Raw genomic sequence first — 19,801 nt, 5'->3', positions numbered from 1 at the left:
CATTTCTTTTTCCTACTGCTAGAGATTTTACATGGGCAGGACACATAGAAGTAGTCTGTGTCAGCAAATGTAAAACAATGCCACCCTTTTTCATTGCAGGAGATGTGCTCATTAACCTATTTACAGATAGAGCACAGCCCATTTTTTAAATGAGGTGGGCCTTCTCATTTATCCAGTTCCTCAGCACACTGCTTGAAAAGAAGAAATTAACAAATCTGCTATTTTTTCTCCCTCTTCCTAAGTAAAAATATGAACAAAGAAACTCAAACCAAAGCCACGGTTTAAAAACTACATTCAATTTCTACTAAGTCTTATTTTTGGGAATTATCACATTTATATGGATGACTTGAAGCAAAACTCCTGCTAGAAATTCTTTTATACATATGAAAGATACCAAATCTTAATCAGCATGGTAGGTCACAGACTATGGAATCTGCTAATGCTTCCTGTCAAAGATTATTTAAAGCAGTTTTATTTTGCCTGCCATTGCAAATGATGATCAAGTGTCTAGATACAGTTCTGTCTGCTTGCAGTGCACACAGCAGCATTCAGCATACCATATAGCATAGTATCACAGAACTGTTTGAGTTGGAAAGGACCCTTAGAGGCCATCTAGTCCAACTCCACTCCAATGAACAGGGGCACCCATATCTCAGTCAAGATGCTCAGAGTCCTGTGCAGCCTGACCTGGAATGCCTCCAGGAACAGAGCATCCACCACATCATCGTATCATCTAATCATATCATCATACTGCTGCCCCTGTAGGATTTTGGTAGACAAATTTGTTGGAAATCCCCTGTAAGACTTTGGAAAAGAAATTTGTTGGAAAGATGATGAAGTCCTCTTGTTGAATCACATCATTGCTTCTGAAAAAACAAACAAACAAACAACAAAAAAGTTGGGATTGATAGTTTTGAGATGAAGATGATTAATTAAAACTTGCCGTTGTTTATTCTTAAAAAATTTTTTAAAATGAAAATATTGTCAAATACAGCAATCCAAATCTTGCTTTTTTCATGTTTGCATACTGCCATTGACATCAGCAGAACAGCATTTACATGTCACACGAAGGCCAGACTGTGATGTTAAATTGCTAAAGCTGCTTTCTACTGACTGTTTATAAGATCAGTAGTGTTGGTTCTGTTCCCGCTATGACTCAATATGGAAGAGTTGCCAACAGAAATTTTTGCATGTGAAAGTTGTATCATATAATGAAAACACTTCTGTAAATACTGCACATTTTATATTTAGCTTTTCCTGGTATGTGGTTGGTTTTTTTTTTTCTTTTTCAGTTAACAGTGCTGTTTGTGCGAATGTTTTCTTAAGTCAAAATAAGTTGTAATGAAAATGACCTTCTGAAGATGTGATCATGCATAGAAAGGGCTTTGCCACATGCAGTTAGCTGTTCTGATGCATGTGTTCTATGGACTGGTTGTTTGGCATTTTAAATAAATGCAGTTTATTACTTGGGATGGTCATGTAATGAAAGCCTATTTTCTCTTTGCTTCAGAGAAGCTCATCACTACAGAGCTTAACAGATCATCTGTCAGCTTGTGTGAAGGATGAAATTCAGTGATTTTACAAAATTCTTACAGTTATTCTCTTCACATTTTCTTACGCAATGCTAAATCATTCTGTCCCGTGGAAATGTTTAGAGCATGAATAGAGTATCTGTTACAGGTTTGGAAAAAAAAAAAAAAAAAGTAGTTAATATGTTGGTGTTCCACTTAGAAGCATGAATCTCTGACCAGTAATATATATATGTATACATGTATTTTTTTTTAGGGTCGGATACCTGTTAAATGGATGGCCATAGAATCCCTATTTGATCATATCTATACAACACAAAGTGATGTGTAAGTGTAAATTCTGTGTTTCTTTATAGTTCATGCATTTGTTTAAGGAGATAGGGGAGGAAGTAACAATAATGTACATGGTAGTCAAAGCTCTTAATGCTTAAACAGAGACAGAACGCAGCCTGCATGGCCCCACACGCTGTCATTGATATGTTTTATTTTGTATTTTTGCCATTTAATTAAATCTGAGGAAAAATTATAAAAGTTACTTAGGTGTTTAATTCCTGCCATATTCAGCAGGGGTTGCAGCTGTGCGTGTGAGATGATTGGCTTTGAAGATGTAGACAAAAATCACTGATCTTAGTTGTCATTGACAACAGCTGAACCCACCATGCCCAGTTCTCATTCATCGCTTGTATTTAACAGCAACCAGCAGATACAGGGTCAATAGGGAGAGGTGTTAAATCTGACTTCACTCCTATTCAAATCAGTGACATAATTCCAATTAATTTTAATGGCAGCCAACTTACACTTCAGGAGAGCAGTCTGGTTCCAGTGCCAAGAGGCAAGCTCATTTGCATCACTGGGGAAACTAAATTCCTGAAGATGTGCTCCTTCCTCACTGCTGATGGCAAGGCTGCAGAACTACCACAGCTAGGCTGTTCTCACTGTCTGATGAGGAAAGAGCCTAACAGAGGAGTGTTTGTACACATTTAACTTAGAATCACATCCTTTCATATTCTTTCTCCCTGGGATGAATAGTGGTTGTGACCAGACTGCAGGCAGACACTGTAAAACAAAGTGTTACTTATTTAGGAGAAAAAATCTCCAAGGGATTGCAAAAGCAGCAGTAGTTGCTCCTGATATTCTGCCAGGTAGCATTTTGGATATCTTCCAAACACCCCTTGAAAGACAATCTTGACTGATGCATTATTTTCATTGAACTCAAACAGCATAAAACATTCTGATCTCAATGACATTTCACTGTGGAGGAAACCACTTGGATGACAGTGGTATCTGCAAATAGGAACCTTTCAATATTTACTTTTTATTCACCTTTTACTCATTTCTCTGCAGCTCAGAAGAGTTTAAGTGAAATAAAGTATTTTGCTCAACTAGAAAATTCCCTACAAAATGAATTCGCCAAGTATTTCTATATATTTTTTTTTTCATTTGGATTAAGAAAAGAAAAAAGTAGGTGCAACCCTTCGGAGAATGTCACTTTGAATTAGGCCTGTCTAAAGGTTTTTCTTGTTTTGTTTTGGTTTTTTTTCCTGCTCATATTATCTGTTATGCTAACCTGTTTCTCTACAATGAGTTTTCTCAGAGAATTTTTAAAATTAAAAAAAGTCATAGCATATGTATATATTTAAATTAATATTACACTCTTCAGAGCAGCTTTAGGGGCAGAACGGTTGGTGTTGCCACGTATCTGCCTCTTTGTGAATTGTTGATTGATCCACTGCTATTCACGGAATCGTGCAGAACCACAAAAAGGTTGAGCTGGAAGATCTCTCAGGTCCAGCCCCTTCCTGTGGGCTACTTTTAGTGTTAGAGAATCACGCTCTATGGAAATACTCCTTACTGTTTGTGGTGATGCAATTATATTTTAGTTGACCATGTATTAATATAGTCAGCAGCCATTCCAGTGTGCTGTTTTTTTCTCACGCTCTATACTTCTGTTTTCCAGTTTCCCCCTTCTAAAGCCTTTCTGTGCAGTCAGTGGTTAGCTGTACTTAATAACAGTATCACTTGCCAGCATTTACAAAATCTCTTTTTGATTCGGAGGTCAGTGACATCATTGGAGAGCTAGTTTGCTGTCTGCCTGTTCACATTAATTTTTTGTTTTCCGATCATTATTTTTATTCATCATTAGAAAGGGAAATTTTTTAGTCTCCCATTTTTCTTCCCACACTACTCAGTTTGTATAACAACTTGAAAACATTGCAGAATTCTGTTGTGTTTTATTCTAGCGAGCCCATTTACTAAACAACTTGAGTTAATGAAGAAATTGCTCATCTGATCCCTCCTTTCACATCCTGAATAATTTCACTTTAGCAGAAGAGGTGGACTTGAAAAATCTGCCAGATTACCAAGTTTATTTGAGTTAATAATGTGCAGTATTACAACCTGAGGGCAGAGCAGAATCGACTTTAACAAGGGCGTGAGGCAGTGAATTAATAAAATATATCAAAATGTTATGAATATTCATTAGCTTTCAAGAATGTGCAGGGCTATTAAAAATGAATTCAATTAATGGCATCAGGGAAAAAAGCTGCTGCACACCATTTAGGACTGTGTAAAACAGGTCATTTGGCTTCCCCCCTCATTTTGATAGTATTATTACCGTACTTTTGGGTCACTGTTTTTCTCTGACATGTCAGAGCAGAAGAGCTGGACAGCAGTTGGAAAGAGGTGAGTTGTGCTGCTGCATTTCCCTTAGGCTTGGAACTAGGCCTGTAACCCTTCATAAAATCTTTTTAAAAGTGGAGCTAGCACAAAAATTACCCAACAGTGAGAGGACAAAAGCAAATATTTGTCATCAACTGTATGTAATTTTGCTTCCAGGCGCATCCCATTGAGTATCCTTTTGAAGTGAGAGACGCTTTTGGCTGGCATCCTTCATTTAGAACATCCAAGTTTTGGCAAGTTCTCTTGGTCAAGCAGATTCCAGCAATCTGTAGCTTTTTTTTTTTTTTTTGCAACTGGAATAAGCTTCCAGTAAAGGAAGAAAAGATATTTCTGCCTCTCTTTTCTTGCCTTGTCCTCCAAGATGGACTAATTTAATCTAAATATTCTCTACTCGCTGCAAAAATATCTTTTTTTTTTGCCTTTGAGGTCATCAATAAAGCAGGATAAAAAATTCACCATTCTTTCTGTTCATTTCAGAAAAGAGCTTCCTCTGTTTTCTGTTCTGTGTTATATTGTATTTTAGCCATTTGATATTTTCATGATAGATTATTTCATTTGCTTTCATGATCTCACAGAGCAGCTGACATCAAAGGTACAGCTTGTGGCTGAAATAACCACGTTATGCATATAGAGAAATACAACCTCCTATTTAAGATGGCAAACCAGTCCCTTGGTAAATGGTAAATTTAGACAGTTATATTTGATGGAGATTACAAGTTTTAATTTGTGCATAGGCAATGGAAATAGAGGCACCTGCAGAAGCAGTGCACAGACCCAATGTCTTGGGTTCTCAGAACACTCGAAAGATATTCACTGGTGAGAGCCAAACCAGGCTCTTGAAATTTATTGCTGCTTGTTTTTTTCTTTTCCAGGTGGTCGTTCGGAGTTCTGCTCTGGGAGATTGTAACTTTGGGAGGCAATCCCTACCCAGGTATTGCTCCTGAAAGACTCTTTAACCTCCTAAAAACAGGCTATAGAATGGAGAGACCAGAAAACTGCAGTGAAGAAATGTAAGTAGTTTTTGATTTGATTAGTTTCAGAAAACATTCCTGGAGTTGAAAAAGTAAATAAAATAAATAATACTTCTGAATAAGTAAATAAAAAGTTTGAATAAATACCACAGAAATATTTTTCTGTCTGTCTCAGAAGTAGAATCAAAATAAGTACTACTCAAAAGAATGTACTGAAATGAACAGTAAAACACAGGAGAAGAATTACCAGCCAAATGGCTGCAGCTACATCCAAAATATTTGTGGGCTACTGAATAACACATTTTGCCAGTCAATGGAAACAATTTGAGTATTCTTAGCAAATACATTTGAATATTCAAGCTTGGAGTGAGAATGAGAATTTCATGGATAGCTGAAACACTGAATCAAATGGGTTTGGTTTTGGTACATTTTTGCAAAAACATGGACATTCTGTCCACAGTTGTTATTGTCCTGTTGTTATTAATTGTCTTGGCATTACACAGGAGAAAAGACACCCCGGAATCTTTACCCTTGAAGACATACATTTTCTGAGACTTGGTTAGCCCAGTGTAATTCCTTTTCTGTTTGGAGACAATTTGTGCTGTTATCTGTTTATTTATTAAAACACTCAGTGTGAAATATCTACTCTTCCAGCTTCTTCCACAGCATTTGGAAATGAGACATGATTTTATGTTTGGCTTGCTGGTCAGGCTTAGGACTTTTTAGACAATTAACAGCCTGTAATCACTATGGTATTTCCCTTGACTTATTTTTAATATGAAGGATGCTTTGGTCACATCTAGGCTAAGAAAATACAGTATAATAATTATCATTTTTGTCTGTACACTGTACATGGTGAAAAACTATTAAGGGTTTCTAAATTAGGGGCAGAATAAGTTTACAAGTTTCACTTGCAATATCCTCCAACAAGTATTTTTTGTTGATTTGTCCCATCTCAGCAGGGAATAAGACCTCTTTTCTCCAATATATATTACAACATTGATGATGCTTAGGTTAGGCAAGCTGACCATGTCTGAAGTTTTTTTTTCTATTCAAGCCGTGGTTTTCTGACTAGTTTAGATATTTGGGGTTTACTCAGAATTTTTTCTGACAATCTTTTAGAGCCCTCTGAGGAATCATTTTCTTAAAATGCATTCTCTGCCTTATCCAAGTAAGAGTCGTCAAGTAAGAGAAAGATCATGAGTGAGGGAAAAAACAGAGTGTTCTTCAAGAGCTTACTGTAGCGCTTGTAGCCAATTACTTCCTCAATTTGAACAGTTTCCTAACTGGATTGCTTAGCCTTGAAAACAGGAATGGCAGATTGGGTTGGAGAGTTACGCTTCTGAAGTCTAGAATAAAAATAGATGACAAAATAACAATAATAGAAGCCATCAAAAGAGTGTTAATTTGTACCAGTAGTCTTAGGTATGGTATATCCTAAAGGCTTCACCTTGAAGCAAAGTTTATAGACAAAGTTAAGTATTTAAACAAGTGAAGAAGATAAACGTTTTGGAGAATTTGTTTCTGTGAGGACAGTCTCAGCCTTCTGTGTACAGCTAAACCAGCTCTTCCCTTCCACGGCAGTGCATTGGCAGTGAAATTCAGCTTTTTGACATAAAAGCTCTTTTCCATATTTTGAGATTATATACAAATGTCTTCCAAGTCATATGTAAGCAAAATTAATTTGCAGTCTGCCATGCTGCCTACATGTGAGATAGTCCTCTGAGAAGGTCATTTAAATTCATAAATACTCACGAAAATAGAAGCCCATTCTTGTGATGTCAGTTGTTAATTCAAGAGAACATTTAACAGAAAACACAACATAAAGAGATTGATGTAAACTGAGTAGCCTTCATGTTAGAGCTGTATTTAAATGATTTGAGCAGAATCCTGACCCACTTACAAATAATTTTTTTTCATTTGGTGGCGGATCACAGGTACAACCTGATGCTGCGCTGCTGGAAGCAAGAACCAGATAAAAGACCAACATTTGCTGAGATCAGCAAGGAGCTAGAGAAAATGATGGTGAAGAGTAGGGTAAGTGTGAGCAAGCATGAGGTTCTGTAACCTTTTCTGATCATCTAAGTTCAAATGTACAGAATTAATGATCTTCTTTTTTCTTAATACTAACAATTACTCTTCAGCAAGTTTTAAAGCATTTAAATGCCTAATTTCTTTCAAATGCATCCAGACTTTTGAAAGTAGTTCTACCTGATAGAATGGCTTTGGTAACTTCAGCCTTACGATCACCATGTCTAATGACAAAGCTGGACTGTATAGGCTGGCAAATTTCCTGGCTTGTTCAGCATAATTAAAAGCAAAGCCAATCCAAAACAGAGCTAGAAAAAAATTTAGACATTTTTCTCTTGCCCTTGCAAATGGAGAAAAATAAAAAACAAAATCAGTTTACAAATGTGGATAGCTTTATCTTTTTAAAGTTAATATTCAGTAAATTTTCAAAGGAAAAAAAAAATTTTGAAAGGAAAAATTGTATTTGTTGTATGTTCAGAGGCATGGGTATAAACCAGTAACGTTTTCTGGTTAATCTAAATAATTGCTTTTATAGCAGCGAAAGCTTTATTTGGCAATACTTACACAGCTCTAATTTTCTGTGTAATCATGTAAAAGGTTTTGTAAAATGATGAGGTTACCTGAGTACCTCTCTTTCTAGCATATATGTGAATAGGACACAGACATATATAATGCATAGCAGCCCATAGGCTTATTGGTTCTGCTACCGATGAGCTGAATTAAGTAAGGGAAATACATAAAGGTGCCATACTTGCAGAAAAGGAGAGCCTAGCCTGGTGTAGGAGTACTATCAGAGGTGCATGTGTAGCCTTTACACCCAAGCAACAAGACTGCCATTTACTTTAACCCAGCTTTTTATGCGTTCATTTCTTAGGACTACTTAGATCTTGCGGCTTCCACCCCTTCTGATTCCTTGCTTTATGATGATGGGCTCTCAGAAGAGGAGACACCTCTCGTGGACTGTAATAATGCTCCCCTCCCTCGAACCCTTCCTTCCACATGGATTGAAAACAAACTCTATGGTAGAATTTCACATGCATTTACTAGATTCTAGCAACACAAAAAAAAAAAAAAAAAAGATTTCTCTTCTGCACTGTTGTCAGACTCTGTAACCCCATTACAGTGTTTCTTGTCTGAACGAAGCCAATCAAAATTTGCTTGGAAGCTTCTTTTGGGCTTTTTTGTTTGTTTGTTTGTTTGTTTTTCTTTTGGTAAATGTCAAAGTTTGCATCAGGATCATCCTTTAGTCATTTTGCAGCTGTGTTTAAAATAAACATTTTTAAAAGGATGTGAAAATAAGTAAAATGACTAGATATCATACAATAAAATATAAAGATCAGGGAAGTAATCTCAGGGGAAATATAAAATGCTGATGAGTATCTAATTCAACTATCCTGTTTGGGAGGGAACTAAGAACATTTCAAGTATGTTAGATTCTGCACCTCTGATTTAAGCAATAGACTTTTTTTTATATCACTTTTTGTCACAGCTAAATGATAAAGCCCATCTGCCGTGTTTTTTACTTTATCAAGATGGATTTCTAAATTTCAGCTGCTGTTAACGCATTCTGGATCCGTAAGCTGCAATGTCTATTTAATGTGTCATAGAAATCAGAGTAGTATATACGGAAGGTACAAATGCTGTATATAATTATTATATACAGACTAAATCAACATGTAAAGTCCTTTGAAAAGTGAATTGATAATGGGCATTTTGAAAGAACTCAGCTGTTTTCACGTCCTTTGGTTTATTATGCAAATGTTGGTACTAAATTATGATTGAAGGATGTAGCAAGTGTTTTTAAAAAGAACATATGCTTTCATATTGTGATGGTGAGATGGACAGTAAAAATGGTTCTTGCCAAAACTCCTACATTTTGTCTCCTGATTAAATATTCTACATGTTTTTAGACATATACTCACATTATAGATTTTTTAAAATCATTCTTCAAGTGGTATGACTTTTGAAAAGCTTAAAACTTTCCACATATACCTGGCTTTGGGCCTATTATTAATGCATACCCCAGCTGTAATTTTCTTTAATAGGTTTCCCCCAGCTCACGTTCACTTTGGGACATTCACTCAGTGGCCAGATTGTAAAAAGAACGCAGTAACAGAAAAATCTGCCACTGAGATTGATGGCAGATGCTGAATGCATAATAAGCAACAAGCAGATTTCTGTTTTTGCCAATCTTGACCCTGGTGTAGGTGTCTCCTTGCACGGCGGGGTCAACACGGTGCTAAGCACTCTGTTTCCAATGTGGTGATCCCTTGTGCCTCACCTGAGGAGCATGACTGGACTCAGTGCAAATAATGACATTCTTGAAATACATGCTTAAACGCTGAATCAAGACGAGTGCTCAGGACTTTGTTGGACTTGACAAAGTTGTGCTCCTGGGATTTTCTAAAATTAAGCAGGAGATCCCTGCTGAGGGGATGAGAGTATCTCCAAAATCTCATTCAAGCCAAAGGAAAGGTAACTGTTTAAGTAAGTGGAAATAATCTATCATTGGAATGAACTTTGGATCCTGTCCCAAATAGGTGTATCAATTCTCGGAGCACTTCCTGTACAGCAAGAACTTTCTCTGGCAAAGCAATATATTGCTACACGATCACTAAAAAAGAAATTTATGGAAAAGCTGGAGTCTTATCAGAAGAAAAATTATTAGCTTTTACTATGCACGTGTGCATGCGCACCTTTTTTTTTTTTTTATCAAGAAAGCACTTTATTTTTTTCAGGATTTTGTCTACATCTGAATTTATGCTTCAGGGATTTTGAAACATCATTTACACGAATTGATTTGGGACAAAATCCAGTGGACTGGCTTAAAATATTGAAGGGAGTTTTGCCAAGGGCCTTACTGTCTGCACATGAAGTTATGGTTCTTCAGTGCAGAAAAAATTATCTGTTTTCATTTTTAGGCATGTCATACCCGAACTGGCCTGAGGAGAGTCCCGTTCCACTCACAAGATTCGATGGCACTAACTCTGTGTTTTCAAGATATGCAAATGATAGTGTTTATGCTAACTGGATGGTTTCACACTCAGCGGCAAAATTTGTGGACAAGTTTGATAGTTAAAATTTTCTTTGTGAAAGGTAATGGACTCATGAGGGGAACAAACATGCAAAGAATGGAAAGTCCATTGGCTCGTTCTTTGTACAGTCAACAACCTTTAGATTGGCAAACTTTTATTGGTAGTTTTTAAAGTGTGTTATTAATGATGAAAGCTATTATTGGTGATTTCCCCTTTCAGAAAGCATATCAAGCTGGATAAGAGTTGTAGTTCCAGTACTTCTTTTTAGATTGCCACTTCGCATAGGGTTCCATTTGCCAACTTCTTACTGCAAATGGCTCTGCACTTCATTCTCACAGTTTTTTAGATTAACCATCCTGTTTTACAACCTTATTGGATGGGAAAATGTACTTGAACTGCTACTTTTATAGTGGCTGTTTGCATACGACCACTTGATATAAGTAGGAAGCACAAATATATGGAAGGGAGGGGGGAAATACGCTCCCAAGCTACTGATCTTGCTATCAGATGAGAAGGGTTACAGTGATGTTGGCACTAATGAAGCCTGTATCTTGGTTTAGAAGCAAACATTAAGTAACTCGTAGAGCACTTGAGATTGAACATTTGAAGTCTTGTAAAATGTATTGTCTTGTCTTAATGAGAAGAGAGTTTGTTTTATTAGTCTTAATTGCTCTTACCTTTAGCACAATGGAGATAAGTTTAATACAAGATATGCTGTATAGACCGATGGCAATCAAGAGTGTGCATCTGACACGATTTATTTTCCATCATATACATCTTACTAATGTTAAAACGTATGACCTTGTACAATCACAGTTCCTTTTACGAGTTCCATTTGGACTGTATAGGAATTTTTAGTCTGAATTAAAGTAAAGAGATTTTGTTTGCAGTCATGTTCAGTGGGTTGGAGTCCTCCTCTCAGCTCAGAATTGGATACACTGCCATGCACAGAACACTGCCGTGACATAGCTCCAAGTAAACCAATTATCTCAAAAGTTATGAGTGAGCAACACTTGCACAGTAAAAGTGGTCTATTACTCTGCTGTTAATGAACCCATACCAAGAAAATGTCATCTGGATTTGTTGAGGTGAAATATAAAAACGTGAGCCTACAACACATACTTGATATTTAGGAGACTGGTCTGACTATGGGTCATGTGTTCTATGTGGAAGAGTAAATGATCAGCACTATTTTTGTCTTTATTTGTAATCTGATATGGTTAAAGATAACTTTTGTTTTGCTACAAATGTTGGGATGTGAATCCCGAGTGACTCGTTGTTAACGTTGTGATGATTATTCTAAATAATCCAATTCTACCAAAGCTTGCTCCAATTTAGCTGTTTCCAGATGTTGTTTTGTGTACAAACTTTATGTTTCCATTAAAGTCTGTGATTTCAGAAACGAGAGTCAGACTGCCAAAACCCTAACGCAGATTTTTATCTTGCAAAAACTGTGATATAAAGTGCTGTGCAAGAATTTAAACAACTCCACTTTTAGGTGTCATATTCTGCCCTGACTTTGGACAAGCGTTAAGCAGAGTGACTTTCTCTTCATACTGCCAGTTAGTGGGCTTGTGCACTCATGCACTGCCAGGAGGTATAGCTTATATATACACAGGGGGTTCAGTTAGGGTATAATGGTGATTTTCCCTGGCACAGCACCACTCAGAACACTGTCAGCACAGATACTTTTAGTATAAATGGCACTGAACGTTAAGCCCACTATATGGGCTTCTTTGTTTTTCTATGAGAGATCTGTGGGGAAGAAGAAAAAAAAGTGCCGTTTCTGATAACTTTTTGTTTTGTCTGGTGCTTTTCACATTTTTTTATGCCTGGAAATGGGAATTCTTTATTAGCCTAAGCAACTAAGAGTTTTTTTTGTTTGTTTGTTTGTTTTTTTAATTAATTAAGAACTTGTATTTATCAGCTATCTCCAGCAAAATGGTATTCAGCTGGGACGTGAAGCTACGTAGCTCTACAGTAGGTGAGTGAGATAATTAAGAAGTAACAGTGGATACAGAAAGTGGTGTCTATTTTTGAGCTCTAGCGTAAGACACAGTTGTTTGAACCATTAATTCCTGTGAAAAGTTTCACTAAAAGTAGACATAAATTCCACACATAAAATACACAGGTCATAGTTGTGAGACATAAATATCTTCACTAGGTGCATTACTACATGATTCTGAACAAGTATTCCCCAGTCCAAATAATTTTGACTTTAATGTTGTCAAGAAATAATTACTACATTCAAGTATTTGTAACATGAAATAATTTGATGGATTCTTATGTCTTATCTGTACACACGTTTTTTGCAAATGTTTCCCTTGAAGTGTTTCCTATTTGTGTTGTATTTCTGCAAGACAGAAAGGTGAGGATTTTGTTTTGGTTCCCAATTAAGTAAGTAAATATACTTCCCACATGGGGAAAAAAGTGATATGCAGATGATAATTCCATCAGTGCCAGAAATACTCAGGTACTTGGCTTCTCTGAGCAGTGTGAACTCAAAGGGAACAAATGACTCATCTAAAATACAGGTTAGAGGGAATATTTCTAAAAATTTCTGCCAGCTTTTTCTAAAGACCAGATGAACTGACGTGGTTCACCTGGCCTGTGCTTTGAGTTGGGGCAGGTGGGGAAAAGGGTGAATCTTATGTGCCCTTTCAGTAAGCACAAGGAAATTGTCCTAGTGTTCAATTCTACACTTTTCCAGAGTACACAGAAAAAAAAAAAAAAAAAAGAAAGAAAAAAACCAGAACAAACAAAATTGCTAATAATTTTGAAATTCCGCTTCTAAATTCAGTCCATCTGAAAGCCCTGTATCTCTTTACTGCAGCTACACCTACAGTTTTATAATAAAGTAGACACAAATATGAATTTTAGCAGCATCACTTCTTAGGTATGAATAGGCAGCAAGCCCCATAAACAAGGCGCTGATTGTTCGGGATGACAGAACCACAAAATGGTGTGGGATGGAGCAGCCCTGGAAGATCTTCTGTTCCCAGCTCTCACACCATGGGTAAGGGCACCTCCCACCAGAGCAGGTGCCCAACAACCTGGCCCTGAACACCTCCGGGCACCCACAGCCTCTCTGGGGAGGTGTGCCAGTGCCTCACTGCTCTCTGAGTGAAGAATTTCCTTCTCATGGCTAAGCTCAATCTCCTCTTTTTCAGTTTAAAGCCACTGTCCTTGTCCTATCACTATCTGCCCATATAAAAAGTTGGTTCCTCTCCTGTTTATAAGCTCCCTTCAAGTACTGGAAGGCTGCAGTGAGGTTCCCCAGAGCCTTCAGGCTGAACGAGCCCATCCCTCAGCCCTTCTTCATAGGAGAGGTGCTCCAGACCTCTGAGCATCCTCATGGCATGAGCATCCTCCTCTAAGATGAATGAATTGACTTTCCATTCTGATAAAAATAACACTATCATATTCTGAAGTTGTACAGAAGTATTTAAAATATTAATTAGAAAACCTAAGTGGCCAGCTGTTCAATTCTGCAGCATTTGACTTCATAAACTAAGTACTCCCCTGAAGTTAGTGGAATCATTCATAAATAAATTATTAATAAATACTTGCTGTATTTAAACATTCCAATGCTTTGCTAGCAAATTGGTACTACAGGCCAATAGGAAATGGTATGAATGATTTAAGAGTCACTATTTCCAAGGTGACATACAAATGAAGCATAAAGTTAGAGATGTGTGCGGGCTGGGAAAAAAAAGTCATTTTCTCATCCTCTCTGCAAGAGATTGTTATTAAGATATGATTATTTCCTATCTTCAGCAATGTGTTTGCATTTCTCAAAAAGAAAAATAGAGCCGCCCTGCTGGAAAACACATCCTTTGGACTGGCATGGAGTTATCACATATTTCAAAATCTGTAAGTGGAGGACAGTAGAAAATGTACATAATCACAGCTAGAGCCCTAATTTCAGAATTACGTGTGCAGAATGATTCATTATTGAACACTGCAGGGACGTGATTTAAAGTTTTTCACAACACTGGTGCCAAAAGTAGTTGTGAAATTACTATCTACCATATTAGCACTACACTTCTTGGACAAGGGGTCAACAGATGACTTCAGAGAACACTTGTGTGTGGTCTCTCCCTTTTTCCTTTCTGCAGTCACTGCACTACTCCCTTTTTTGGAGAGGAACAAGAACTTGCCCACAGGAGAGGCTTCCATATACTGAAGACTGCAGGGGTGGAAAGATCTGAGATGGTGCGAAGAGAGGGAGCCTTTAACTCACACTGTGCAGGCTGGGTTCCCCAACTCTAAGCACAAGCTGACAAGCCTCTGGCTGGGCAGAGAACAGAAGGCAGGCACAGAGGCACAGCAGGACCTGCCAGAAGACATTACTGGCTCAGGGCTGGCGGGGAAGAATAAGTAGAAAGCACACAGTGTAACAAAAGTAATCTGACCTTCATTCATAGAATCATAGAATTGCCCGTGTTGGAAAGGACCTCAAGGATCATGAACCTCCAACCCCTCTGCCTCAGGCAGGGCCACCAACTTCCCCATTTAATACCAGACCAGGCTGCCCAGAGCCCCATCCAACCTGGCCTTGAACACCTCCAGGCACGGGGCACCCACAGCCTCTCTGGGCAGCTGTTCCAGCACCTCACCACTTTCATAGTAAAGAACTTCCCCCTGATATCCAACTGATTTCTTAGAGAAGAAGTGGTGGGATCGTAGGGACTGAAATACACTGGTTGTTGGAACATATTAAATATTGTTTACTTTTCAGTTTAAGTTTCAGCAAACAATGAAGCTTCTCTTGAATTGTTCCATGAAGTAAACCACTGTTTGTATCTGGAGACGGTACAGAGGTCCCGGTGAGCAAGGAAATTAATTACAGGTATTTTCTGATGGTGAGATAGGGTTAGTACTTCGTTCACATAGTATTGTTGGTGAGCAGCACTGGTGCTTGTATACATTCAGAACTGTGATGTTATTAGGAAAACAAAACTCTCCTAACTTCTGTGGGGTTGCAGCCAACATCTCCTCCCACAGGAAGCTAAAGCTATAGGAAGCCCTTGGCAGTTCCCGCAGCTCACCCATCTGCTCCTGTGACACCAAAAGGGCAATTATCACTAGCCAGAAATGTTTGGGTTTTTAATTTTAACAAATTCCCATCAACAAAAGGAAGGCTTCAAAATGCCAAAATAAACCTGCATCAGAGATGGATTGGAACAGGTTGCCCAAGGAGGTTGTGGATGCCCCATCCCTGCAGGCATCAAGGCCAGGCTGGATGTGGCTCTGGGCAGCCTGGTCTGCTGGTTGGTGACCCTGCACACAGCAGGGGGTTGGAACCAGATGAGCATTGTGGTCCTTTTCAACCCAGGCCATTCTATGTGAGCCTCAGAGTTACAAACCAGATGCTCAGCTGCAAAAGAGATATACATATGTAAATGTTATACATAAACATCACACACAGCATGTGTGTGTACGTATGTATATATATATATACATATTCATATATATATATATATATATATATATATACATATATACACACACACTTTTTTTTTAATGTGTATGCAGCTTCAAGAAACCGCCAGCAAGATGCAAGCAGAGTTCATTCTTTGCCAAGACTTTTTTTTGCCCAGGAGTGTCAGTGATTGATGTGACAGTGGGAAACAAGAATCATTCTTTCTGCTACAGGGTATAAATAATTGAGAGAGAGATTCTAGCCTTGAGACAGGAAACCATTCAACCACTTAACTGGTTTTTCTCTGCAGGGAGACTTTCTCAGCAGTAGCCTGGCCCAGACATAGCAAAAAGAAATGTATCAAGTTTATATTGATTATAACATAATTATTTAGTAAAATAAGCTAAATAAATACATACAAATAAAAAATTACTCTTGGAAATCTCACCTGGTGGTGTTCTTCCAGGATTATTTGTTAAAATGAATTGTGACAGTTTGCAAAGTACTGAGTAGAAACAGGTGCTGTGGACTTTTTTTTTTTCAAAACACTGCTGAGAATATTTTAACTAAATATTTAATATTTATGGTGAAATATCTTTCTCACCCTTTTTACACACACAGTAATAAAGTAAGTAGCCAAACTGAGCGAGTTGTTATGAAAGGCAACTTTTTAACCATATAGCAATAATGGTTATTGAATCACTTTGAGTTGTTTAACGGAGTGTGCGTTTCAAATTCTGAAATTTGAAAGAAGTGTTCTGAAAAGCTAGGCCTTAAATCAGAGATTAACTGTAAAAGTTACCATTTCAAACAACAGCCATGTACAAATTAGGCAACGCATAACAGAAGTCTGCTTACAGCAGTATCAGACCTTGCAATGCACTGATATGAATAGCACGTATTATCTTTTTTGCTGTAAAAGAAATCAAAAATACAATGAAGACTCATCATAAATGGTCTGAGCATGGATCACAGGACTAGAAGGAGAAGGTATAGTATTGCACTTTGCATATGGAACCTGTAATCCATGTTACAACAGGATGTGCATGACAGTATCGCTTTTCTCCCAGCACTCAGCAGGTTTTCCTCATTCATCAAGGCTGAGACGAGTAGACGATTCTATCTAATGAAGGAGTAGCTTACAAGTACCCAAAATATTGCATTTAAAAACACTTTAAAGATAATCATGCAACAATGAGTGGTACCAGTAAGAAGAGAAACAAACATAGCATTTCATACATTAGCTCAAGAGAAAACCTTTGTGAGCAGCCATAGACAAGCCTGCAGCTAACGCCTGCCAAGAAAAAAAAGACTGGAGTAGATAGATATTGTTAAAAATGAGCCAGCATGGTACGGACAGCTGAGCAGATGAGAGGTTTCTTTGTTTCTGATTCGTCTGTTGTACAAAGAAGTGAACAAGTCCTCCGTATTAGCTGTTTACTGATTTGTCAACATGGATGATCATCTCTATACAGAACCTCTCCAGAGTTCTGGTGTTCTTTTTTATGGAAGGCTGTGTTGTTTTTCTTTTTATCTGCCAGACAGGAACAGTGGGTACAATAGATTATTAAGTAAAGCATATTAAAGACTGATGTACTGGATATTCTGAATAAAACAGGAATCATCTCAGATGAAGAAAGCCCAAACAATTCCCTCTTTCCAGTGAAGATAGTATATTTAATGTAGACACTTAACACTTTTCTCTTAGATTTGGGGCATGAGATTCTTAAGTGCAAAAAGGAACCCAACCATAGGATGGCCTGGGTTGAAAAGGACCACAATGCTCATCTGGTTCCAACCCCCTGCTGTGTGCAGGGTCACCAACCAGCAGACCAGGCTGCCCAGAGCCACATCCAGCCTGGCCTTGATGCCTGCAGGGATGGGGCATCCACAACCTCCTTGGGCAACCTGTTCCAGAGCCTCACCACCCTCTGTATAACCCCATACAACCAACCAAATCTTGGTAATTGACACGGTTATCTCCCAAGACAAGGAGTACACATCAAAGAATGTATGACTTAAACCTTATTTTCATGTACTCTGTTTTATTCTAAACATACTGATATTGCCTCATATATAGAATGAACTAACTTTGCATCCTAGACAGTGAACTCTGCATTTTAAAAAGAATTTTACTTTAATAGGAAGGATTTTAAATGTATTATTTGATACTTTTAATGGGTTACTATTTCGCAGTTCTGGAATATTGAGTGTTATGTCTTCCAGTCAAAGCCCTTCTAATCTATTTCCCATTCTTGGTACAGAATACAGCTGCTTGGGCTTTGTTTCAGAGCTGCTTTGTAGCCATTATACATGTGACAAAATTGTCCTTTTTTGAAGAATGCCTAAAGCCCTTCTTGGTGTCAGTGAAAAGAATCTGTACAGTAAAGGTGTCTTGGAATCTTCATAAATAAACTAAACCAACATAAAATTTCAGTGCTACCAGGTTCCATGCATGCTGCTATGGGTTGTTCTGATGCGGTATTTTGCAAGCTGCAAATGAGCAGTGGCAGCCTGGGCATACGACCTGTGTGTCTGCCAGCAAAAAATAAGGCCGTATGGCCAGGAAAATGATCAGCTACATCTGCGGCACATTGCTTGCTCCCTTCAGCAGAGTCTGGGCTCTGAGCACAACTGTTTGGAATTCCCATTCATTCCTGCTCAGCTGCAGCACAAACCAAAAACCTGTTCTTCTCATAAAGCACTGGGTTTGGAATTTGTTTTCTACAATTACAGAGCTCAGTGCCATTCCATGACTGATAGTTTGGCAAGTCTGAACAAACTCTGTTTGTTTTACTTTCTAAAAGGAAGTAATTCAGCAACCTAAAGCAGCAGCAAAAAACAATCTGCTGCAGTCCACATACCAAATGTCATGTAAATTTTATAGATGTGGGGGCAAAATTTGATACACTATATTGTAGAATCATAGAATCATAGAATAGAATTCCAACCCACAATGATCATCTGGTTTCAACCCCCCTGCTATGTGCAGGGTCGCCAAACACCAGACCAGGCTGCCCAGAGCCACATCCAGCCTGGCCTTGAATGCCTCCAGGGATGGGGCATCCACAGCATCCTTGGGCAACCTCCTCATGGTACTCAAAAATTCAGCCTTTAGTTGATGCCAAAGCACTATTCAAACATATGCAGTCCTTCAGCACTCGAAGACGTAGATGCCAAAAGCCTGAGCTTTACAAAATCAAAATGTCAAACAAACACATAATAAATGGAACAGTAAATATAGGAGGATCACCAAATACTAAGCTGCTCTGGTGTGTCGGTACAAAGGAATTTTACACATGCATTAAACCCATCATAACTTGAGAGATGGATGATTTATGACCTCTTAAGTGGAAAAGTAAAATACGGAGATCTTTAGAGTACCTTTAATCATCACCAGAGGTGCCCCATATTAACAATAAAACAGTAATAATGCCCTTTCTCCTTAGGGAATATGCTCAAATAAGGAGTACTAAGCTTTAGGTTGCTTGGTTAAGGCTCACATTGCAGCATCAATAGCAGTACCTGACATAGACGCTAGCAACCCTCAGTCCAGGCAGGATCATAGAATCATAGAGTCGCTCAGGTTGGAAAAGACCTTCAAGATCATCGGGTCCAACCACAACCCAACCATACCACCCTACCTCAAACAACCCTCTGCTAAATCACATCCCTGGAGCACCACAACCGAACGGTTTTTGAACACATCCAGGGATGGTGACTCAACCACGTCCCTGGGGAGCCCATTCCAGTGCTTAACAACGCTTCCTGTACCCTTCCTGTAAAGAAGTTAAAGAAGTATTTTTAAGGGTAAAGGAAAAAAAAAATAAATAAACGGAGACGGTTAAACTTCTGATTGCACCGATCAAAAGTTGTAAATAATTGACAACGATTACAGCAAGCATAGAGAGCAGCCTCACATGGGATCGTTGTTGGAACTTTGCCACGGGCAGCACTGAGCTGTGGTGCCTGACAAAGAGCTCTGTGTCAAGGCAAACTCATGACTATTGTCTGGCAAATGAAGCGCTAAAACTTCAGGCAAAATATCTGGCCGTTTCTCTTCTTCCAGGTACACATTTCAGCTCAGGAGGATGAAGAACAAAACCACGTGCTATTGAAGGAATTCTTTCA

General features: G+C 38.3%; 1 protein-coding gene across 1 annotated transcript in view; it reads left to right on the top strand.

Annotated features, from left to right (window-relative positions):
- RET (ret proto-oncogene) overlaps positions 1-11,678 on the top strand; it is a 79,771-nt gene extending 68,093 nt beyond the window's left edge. The window contains exons 16-20 of the mRNA XM_042818444.1: positions 1,786-1,856; positions 5,081-5,218; positions 7,117-7,216; positions 8,085-8,232; positions 10,132-11,678. Coding sequence (XP_042674378.1) covers positions 1,786-1,856; positions 5,081-5,218; positions 7,117-7,216; positions 8,085-8,232; positions 10,132-10,289 — 615 coding nt within the window. The 3' untranslated portion in view covers positions 10,290-11,678. The remainder of the gene's footprint in view (positions 1-1,785; positions 1,857-5,080; positions 5,219-7,116; positions 7,217-8,084; positions 8,233-10,131) is intronic.
- The last annotated feature ends 8,123 nt before the right edge of the window (positions 11,679-19,801 follow it).

Source organism: Centrocercus urophasianus, unplaced genomic scaffold (genome assembly GCF_019232065.1).
Source record: "Centrocercus urophasianus isolate 14NV4802_14NV808 unplaced genomic scaffold, USGS_Curo_1.0 seq_17, whole genome shotgun sequence".
Lineage (NCBI taxonomy): Eukaryota > Metazoa > Chordata > Aves > Galliformes > Phasianidae > Centrocercus > Centrocercus urophasianus.
The sequence above is the reverse complement of the archived record's forward strand: the minus strand, read 5'-3'. Positions and strand labels throughout refer to the sequence as shown.